We start from the raw sequence: 8,791 nt of genomic DNA, 5'->3' as shown, positions 1-8,791 counted from the left end.
CTCTCTCTCTCTCTCTCTCTCTCTCTCATTTTATCTCTATCTCTCAATCTCTGTTTCTCTACCCTCGCCCCCTCTGTCTCCCACTTTTCTCATTATCTCTCTCTCTCATTTTCTAACTCTTTGTTACTCTATCTCTACCTCCAACCTCTCTCTGTTTATTTTTTGTCTTCGTCCCCCCTCTCTCTGTCTTTCTTTCTCTCTCTCTCAATCTCTCTTTCTCTACCCTCCCCCCTCTCTCCCCTTCTTTTCTCATTCTCTCCCTCTCTCATTTTCTAACTCTTTGTTACCCTATCTCTACCTCCAGCCTCTCTCTGTTTATTTTTTGTCTCCCCCCACTCTTTCTGTCTTTCTCTCTCTCTCTTTCTCTCTCCCTATCCCCCTCCCCCCCTTCCTATTTCTTCGATCTCTCTCTCTCACTTTTCTGTATGTCTGTCTGTCTGCCTCTTCTTCTTCTTCTTCTTCTTCTTCTTCTTCTTCTTCTTCTTCTTCTTCTTCTTCTTCTTCTTCTTCTCTCTCTCTCTCTCTCCCTCTCTCTTTCTCCCCCACCCCCCTCTCTCTGTAGGATTCCTATCCCTAATCTTGCGCACTTAGAACCCTTTTCCACGATAAATGAATAGACAACAAAGAAGCACAATTCGATTTCTTTTTCGTGAAGTATACGGAGTAAAAGCAATATTTTTTCTGAAACACTTCATATCGCTCCCTTTGGATTGTCTTTTTTTTAAGTTCTAGATTGTCAAACAATGTGAAGCCAATGAAGAGAATTCTGCATTTTTTCTGTCAAAGGTTGCAGGTTTGAGAAAGTTGTTGCGAGTGACAAATGGTCGGCAACTTTTGTGCTAGATATATAATTAGACTACTGAGATGAATATTAAAACGTTTACCTTTACATCTTAAACAAAATCATTTATATAGTCATGCAATGCATAGCTATGTATATAGAAATACAGAAACAAACATGTATGTATATGTGTATTTATGTATATGAATGTGTAAATGTATATGTAAATGTGTGTGTGTGTATATGAATGTGTAAATGTATATGTAAATGTGTGTGTGTGTATAAATGCATACATACATATATATGTGTGTGTGTATAAAGATCTAAAATCTAAAAAGAAACCAATTTCAGTTTTCCCAAAAGAAATGCCCAGTTTAGTTCTCTGGTAAACACCTGTTAAACAATATGTCGTCTGTTAGACCATTATGTCATCTGCTAGTGCTTAAAGTGTCCTGATAGTTAAACAACATTTATGTTTAAGCATTGTGCAAAGAACACTACAGTCACCCTGACGTTATTAATGTAATTTCAAATGATATTTGTGAAAGGAATGATTTCTTATAAAGTAATATTAAATTTGTGATTCCTTTGCATTTATACACATAAAGGATAAATTGCAAAATAAATAAATAAGTGTACATCTTTTGTTTCATAAATTCATTCATAGTTTTCAGTAAGACAAAAAAAAAAAAAAAAAAAAAATTGGTTTCCTTGTTTTAAAATGGTTCTTTAAGCATGCCAGTACTTTCGGCATGTCAGTGCACCCTCCAAACTTGTTATCTATATACTTTTTTGTCTTGTGACAACACCGGCTAATTCTGTTATTTTCCGAGGGTCCTTAAACTCACTTCAATCAACTTCTAATAAACTGCCGACACCTGGATATTCATCGACAGTACTAGCACTTGATTCATGTATGTTTTAACCCCAAGCAATTTTAACTGCAACTCTCTTAGAACTTGAGAAATTATTACTTCCACAATTCATCATTGACTCTAATATGACAATTAAGTTATTGCGAACTGTCTTCGAGATGTAAAGCATAATACACCGAACTTACTTTTAATTCAGTTATTGCGTCACACATTTCAATGTTTTCCGTCCCAGAATGACTTCCTTCACCATTCATAATTCCTATTGTATTTTATTTTTTGTAACCTAACGCTTCCATCTGCTTGTGCAGCAGTTGGTTTAGATTATCCATAGTCACAATATTCACCACTGCTATCCCATTTTGATCATTAAAATATTATTTTAAAGGAAATTTCCTTGAACACTTAAACACACACGATCACTCTTGCCTAGTTTTTTTCCTCTCAGTCCCTCACAGATGTGGTAATTTCTGCTGGTCAAATTTCTAAGCGTGGTTTCCAACAAGTCTGTAACTTCTTGTAGTTTACTTTTAACCGTTCTACCCTTTGTTTTTACTTGGGTATATATGCCTGGAAGGCATATATACCCTCGTGGAAATCAGAAAACATTATTTGCAGTATTAAAATGTGTATAACAATGAATATTATTAGGTTTTTATATCCGGTACACTGATGATTTAAGCGTTTGCCAGATACTATTCCACACAAACATACTAACAGTTCCCAGTTTTCTATTTTTAATAATTATTAATTTCATTCATATTTTTATTCCTGTTACTTTCTATAATGATAAATTATCTACACATGAGTTTCAGCCATCTGTCATGGTAGAGGGAAACTGAATACACCAGCCTTATTGTGAGGCGTACCTGGTCTTTGATTTAGCCCTATTATGCATGCACTGGAGCAAATTTCAAAAGCACGCGGTCAGTCGGCCGTGTCTCGGAACATCTGTTCTATACTCAGGAAGGACAATACAGACTGCCAACCTGCTTTTAAAGGCCTTGCAATTTTCTGTGTATATAACAGAAACACTTGAATGATCCTCTGAGAGACGGAGACAGACACGATGACATATTGTGGATACAAAATTGAACTGGTATTTATCTCTTTATTCGCTGAGGAACCAAGTACAATGAAGCCAGGTTAACAGGCGAGATGTGATGATTCCGCCTCAAGTCCGGCGGCTTATGAACCTGACCGGCGATGTTAGCTCGACCAGTTTGGGCGGTCCCGAGGAGGTCTGGGGTTTTTCCTCACGAAGACGTGAGAGCAATCCTGGAGACCTGGAGGCATGTATATGTCCTGTTGTCGGGTGGATCTCGTCAGTCGGCTGCATACCCGAGTCATCCATTCACAGAGTTGCTTGCCGAAGGTCCCTGGCTCAAAGTTGGTGTTCCGTAGACCATTTCTGCGGTGGTGCACCGCAGGTCCTCTTTGAGGAAGTTGGTCGACCCATCTGTTAGAGGAAGAGGATGTTAGGGCCTGCTTGATGTAGCAGTGGAGTCGCTCGACCATGCCATTGGCGCAGGGCTGGTAGGCGGTCGTCCTGATTCTCTTGGAACCGAGTAATACATCAGCTGGCGCCAGAGTTCAGACTTGAACTGGGCGCCGCAGTCGGTAGTGACTGTGTCGGGGTGCCGAAGAGGGAGATCCAGGTGCTGAGGAAGGTCTTGACGACTGTTGCTGCGGTGATGTCACAGATGGGCGTAGCCTCGGGCCATCTGGTGAAGCGGTCAATTGTCAGGATGTAGCTGTAGCCGTCATCCATGGGCAGGGGTCCCACTATATCGATGTGGATGTGTTGGAACCTTTCGTCTGGAGGGGAGATTTGGTATGTCTGTGGATTTTGGTCCTCTTGACATTCAATGCACGAGCATTGAACATCTTTGTTGATGGCGGGTCAGATGACTTTGCTGTGGATGAGATGTTGCTGGTAGTATGCGTCGAAGAATCGCCGGCGAAGGGAAGGATACCCTCGACCATACAGGTCGAGGGTAGAGAAGGTCGTCACGGGAGTTTGGGATTCTGACTCCCTCAAGATTAAGGGAAGTCTGGCCCTCTATGAGAGGAGTTATGGACGCGTCCTGGTGTTGTTCACTGTTGACTAGGTGGTAATCCACTGCGTCCTCGACAGAGCATCGGCGGCCTCGTTGTCGGAGCCCCGGATGTGTCTGTTGTCCGTCGTGAATTGCGAGATGTAATCCAGGTGGCGCTCCTCGCGAGGGGATTGGTGGCGGGTCTTCGAATGCAGGGCAAAGGTCAGGGTATGGAAATCCTTTGCCTCCGCATACGACTGAAAATGCCTCACTGTGGAGTAAGCTGCCAGGAACTCCCTACCAAATGTGTTGTACCGCGACTGGTGTGGCGACAAAGTCTGCGAATAAAATGCAAGAGGTTGCCATTCCTTACCCCGACGTTGCTGGAGGACCACACCGATTGCTGTATCAGAGGCGTCGACTGCTATGCTGAGTGGAGCCTCGGGCAGGGGGTGGTTGAGCAGAGTGCCAGAGGCCAGGGCTTCTTTGCAGGCTTCGAAGGTTTCGTTGGTCGGGGACGTCCATTTAATTTGGGTGTTTTTGCTAGCCCTGTTAGGTGTGATCAGGGCATGAAGGGGTTGGAGAAGTTGGGCACACTAGGGATCGAATCTCCAGTAGAAATTGAAAATCCCCATTAATTTCCTAACATGTTTCTCCGTTGCTGGCTTGGGGAACTTCCTTATGGCGGTAACCTTCTGCACTGGGGTGATGCCTTGAGGGGTGACGGTATGGCCGAGAAAACAGAGAGAAGGTATGCCGAAGAGACATTTTCCCGGGTTGATAACGACCCACGCTTCTTGCAGTCTGCCGAGGAAGGCGCGGAGATGGCGGGTGTGGTCTGCTTCTGAGTCACTGGCGATGAGGATGTCGTCGATGTAGGCGAAGACGCCCTCAAGGCCGTGAGTCACATTGTTGATAAAGCGTTAGAAGGTCTGAGCGGCGTTATGGAGAACGAAGGGCATCCTGAGGAACTCGAACAGGCCGAAAGGTGTAATGATGGTCGTCTTGGGGATGTCCTCTTCGGAATTTGGTGGTATACCCTCACGAGGTCGATCCTCGAAAAGACCGTACAGCCAGATAGCTTGAGGGTATCTGTCAGGGGCGGTGATCGTGTTGAGGTGACGGTAATCACCGCATGGGCATATGTCGTCACCGTCACCGACATCTGTTGGGGGCGAGTGGATGGCAGTGAGAGTGGGCAAGGGGGACTGTGAGTCACAATGTGGTGCCGGACCTCATGCCATGGTTGGATGGCTCGGTTGATTGGCTTGGTCAAAGCCAGGAATTCCCTTAAGATGCTCTTGAAAGTGCAGGATCTGGGAAATGCTGTGTATATTAAGGGGCACTTACCAGACTCGGGGTGGCTAGTGTGTGGGCTCCGGATTGGTGGATAAGAGCCTTACCCTGAGGGTCGACCGTCAGACCGTAGTGCTCTAAGAAATCGGCGCCGATGATAGGTTGAGGGACGTCGGCGACGAGGAAGATCCATTGGAACCGTTGGCTGGGGATGGCTGTCAGAGAGAAAACAGGCGCACTCAGTTTCCGTGGTAGCCTTTTCCCTGCCAGGAGCAAGGAGGTTCACACTGACGGGCGTCGGAGCCGAATATTGTATGGTAAAAAGAGAAGTAGTGGTGTTGGTCGTCTTGGCGGCGTTCTGTTCTCTGCGCGGCGGCAAAGGGGTGTGGAAGCGAGGCTTGGAGTGCAAACGTTCTCGTGTGGATAATTTCTGCATAGCCTCGGACAGTACAGCGACCAGGGCTGCAAGGGATTCCAATGTAGCGGCGGGGGTAGCAGTTGTGGCAGACACTGTTGCTACTGTAGGTGTGTGTGCTTTTGCTGTGATGATTGCGTTGGCTTTCAGAGCAAGCTGCACTAATGGGGCGTCTGATACCAGCAAAATTTGCTGGATATCTGCGGGAAGCCGTTTGAGAAAGAGGGAGTGCATGACGTCTGGCGGGAAGGTCATACCGGTGCGAGTAAGGAGGCACTGGAAATGGTGGAGAATTACCGTAGTAGTACAGCTGTCCGTGGTGTCGGAGGAGAGGAAGGAGCTTAACGCGGTCAGAGGGTTTGGTGCTGTATGTCTGAGAATCGCCTCCTTAAGCTCGTCGTATGTGGCGTATCGTTGATCGTTCAGGAGGTCGCCGACGGTCTAAAGGAGCTCAGGTGGAAGGTTGGTGACCAGCATGCGGAATTCGGTAGTCTAGGCGGTGATATTCTTGAGGAGGAATTCCTGCTCCACCTGAAGAAACCATTTCGGCAGACTGGCCAGAGAGCAGATTGGTAGCATCCTGTGTGTGGCTGACCTTTTTTAAAAACTTAGTTCACTCCGAGGGTCACCAGTGTTGTGGATATAAAATCGAACCAGGAACCGTTACAATATCATAAAAATAATTAGATTAACATATAAAGCGTTTTAGGTGAGACTCGGACTGCCAAACATTTAACTTTCGTTTGCTAAGTCATGAGCTGTAGTGTCCCATAGCAACAGCGCCGTTATCATGTATTATTGCTTATAAGTCTTTAAATGCAGGTCTGTTTCTTGCTTTCTTCTAACATTATTACAAATTGATATTAGAAAATGAACAAACTGTCGCTTACTTTTTATTCTTGCTTTTACATCACTCGAAACAGAGAATATATGCAGTACAATTTAATAATTTCACAAGCAATGGTTATCTTAATAATTAATAAATAATAATACTAATTGCCAAATAATCAAGCACTCCCCGTAGCTACTGGCAAAAGTTGCTAACATTATTTTTAGCATAATTTTCTCAGTATTATAATGCTGGGGGATTATTCGTATTTGGTGCGTTGATCACTAAAGCCACTAAGTGCACTCTTTTCAATATTCAGGGTTGTCTTTCGCTTAACCCTGTTAAATTACTCAAAAGCTTAAGTCAATTTTCTGTACAAATAATTTGATTAGCTGCCGGTTACACGCTTTATGTTTTCAATATATATGGAATTTAATGGCAATCATTATAAAAATGGTATTTTTGTGTATATTTCTTTCAGTACAACTACCAAAATACTTCATTTAGTTAATTGATTTTTTAAAGCACTTTAGTTAAGGGAATGATCATAAATTATAAAAATAGTTAGGTCAGTACTATACACAACAGTCATAAAATTACTAAATAGCATAATGCCATGAATTATTATAATTCATTGTGGGCTATAAATGCTATGCTAGACAATATTAACAATTAGTTAAAGAAAGGCTGGATTTTGCGTAATTTCAAGGCCATACCACACTAGCACTTTTTCCGTTAATTTTTGCGTTTCCGTCTCAATTTGAGGCTTTCGCAAGTATCGTTTGCAAACGGAACACCTCCCAAACAAAGGCGGTTACAACCTTTTCCGTCGGATTAATTTCCGTCGATCTTGTGCGACGGACGATCTATACACCTAGATCGTTTTTTGTTTTGTTTTTTATTGATGAATTAGATAGAATGGATCAATGTAAACATAAGCTAATATTTTAGGACACTCGCATATACAATATATAAAATCATATTTATTTAAAACAACGTTATATGACAACTATATAATCTCTCCAACAGGGATTCGAACCCCCACCACTGTTGCAAGAGACTTGCAAGACGGTCACTCGGAGAGGTTATATATTCATAATGTCAATGCGGCCAGTGCATTATTCTACCTTTCAGCTTTATATGAGAATGTTCATATGATTCCAGGACCTTACTCCGATGGCGCTATGTTTGTTTACATGGCCAATGTTTTCTGCGTTGGTAGTGTGACAGGGTTAGTCCATTTCCATACAAAAAATCATTCACAAACGCAAAATTTCAGCCTTGGTAGTGTGATTGGGTTAGACCATTCTCATACAAAAAATAATAATAATAATAATAAATAAAAATCATTCAGAAGCGCAAAAATTCAGCCTTGGTAGTTTGACAAGGTTAGTCCATTTCCATACAAAAAAATCATTCACAAACGCAAAATTTCAGCCTTGGTAGTGTGATTGGGTTAGTCCATTCTCATACAAAAAAAAAAAAAAAATCATTCAGAAGCGCAAAAATTCAGCCTTGGTAGTTTGACAGGGTTAGTCCATTTCCATACAAAAAATCATTCACAAACGCAAAATTTCAGCCTTGGTAGTGTGATTGGGTTAGTCCATTCTCATACAAAAAAAAAAAAAAAATCATTCAGAAGCGCAAAAATTCAGCCTTGGTAGTGTGACAGGGTTAGTCCATTTCCATACAAAAAATCATTCACAAACGCAAAATTTCAGCCTTGGTAGTGTGATTGGGTTAGACCATTCTCATACAAAAAATAATAATAATAATAATAAATAAAAATCATTCAGAAGCGCAAAAATTCAGCCTTGGTAGTTTGACAAGGTTAGTCCATTTCCATACAAAAAAATCATTCACAAACGCAAAATTTCAGCCTTGGTAGTGTGATTGGGTTAGTCCATTCTCATACAAAAAATAATAATAATAATAATAAATAAAAATCATTCAGAAGCGCAAAAATTCAGCCTTGGTAGTTTGACAGGGTTAGTCCATTTCCATACAAAAAATCATTCACAAACGCAAAATTTCAGCCTTGGTAGTGTGATTGGGTTAGACCATTCTCATACAAAAAATAATAATAATAATAATAAATAAAAATCATTCAGAAGCGCAAAAATTCAGCCTTGGTAGTTTGACAGGGTTAGTCCATTTCCATACAAAAAATCATTCACAAACGCAAAATTTCAGCCTTGGTAGTGTGATTGGGTTAGTCCATTCTCATACAAAAAAAAAAAAAAAATCATTCAGAAGCGCAAAAATTCAGCCTTGGTAGTTTGACAGGGTTAGTCCATTTCCATACAAAAAATCATTCACAAACGCAAAATTTCAGCCTTGGTAGTGTGATTGGGTTAGTCCATTCTCATACAAAAAAAAAAAAAAATCATTCAGAAGCGCAAAAATTCAGCCTTGGTAGTTTGACAGGGTTAGTCCATTTCCATACAAAAAATCATTCACAAACGCAAAATTTCAGCCTTGGTAGTGTGATTGGGTTAGTCCATTCTCATACAAAAAAAAAAAAAAAAATCATTCAGAAGCGCAAAAATTCAGCCTTGG

General features: G+C 41.7%; 2 protein-coding genes across 2 annotated transcripts in view; one reads left to right on the top strand and one right to left on the bottom strand.

Annotated features, from left to right (window-relative positions):
* Hk (potassium voltage-gated channel subfamily A regulatory beta subunit hyperkinetic) overlaps nt 1-8,791 on the top strand; it is a gene marked incomplete in the record, with an annotated part of 224,082 nt that overhangs the window by 123,066 nt on the left and 92,225 nt on the right.
* LOC138866390 (uncharacterized) lies at nt 3,761-5,658 on the bottom strand. The gene is made up of 4 exons (XM_070138922.1): nt 5,096-5,658; nt 4,732-5,008; nt 4,340-4,582; nt 3,761-4,288 (listed from the first exon to the last, which is right to left on the bottom strand). The coding sequence occupies exons 1-4, from the start codon at nt 5,656-5,658 to the stop codon at nt 3,761-3,763; spliced, it is 1,611 nt and encodes a 536-aa protein (XP_069995023.1).

The sequence above is a fragment of the Penaeus vannamei genome, chromosome 25 (genome assembly GCF_042767895.1).
Source record: "Penaeus vannamei isolate JL-2024 chromosome 25, ASM4276789v1, whole genome shotgun sequence".
In the NCBI taxonomy this organism is placed as follows: Eukaryota; Metazoa; Arthropoda; class Malacostraca; order Decapoda; family Penaeidae; genus Penaeus; species Penaeus vannamei.
The sequence above is the reverse complement of the archived record's forward strand: the minus strand, read 5'-3'. Positions and strand labels throughout refer to the sequence as shown.

Coding starts and splice junctions, on each gene's coding strand:
- LOC138866390 (XM_070138922.1), bottom strand. CDS start 5,658: ATGACCTTCCCGCCAGACGTCATGCACTCCCTCTTTCTCAAACGGCTT. Junction 5,009..5,095: donor TCTGACGGTCGACCCTCAGG/GTAAGGCTCTTA, acceptor AGCATTTCCCAG/ATCCTGCACTTTCAAGAGCA. Junction 4,289..4,339: donor AGCCAGCAACGGAGAAACAT/GTTAGGAAATTA, acceptor TTCGATCCCTAG/TGTGCCCAACTTCTCCAACC.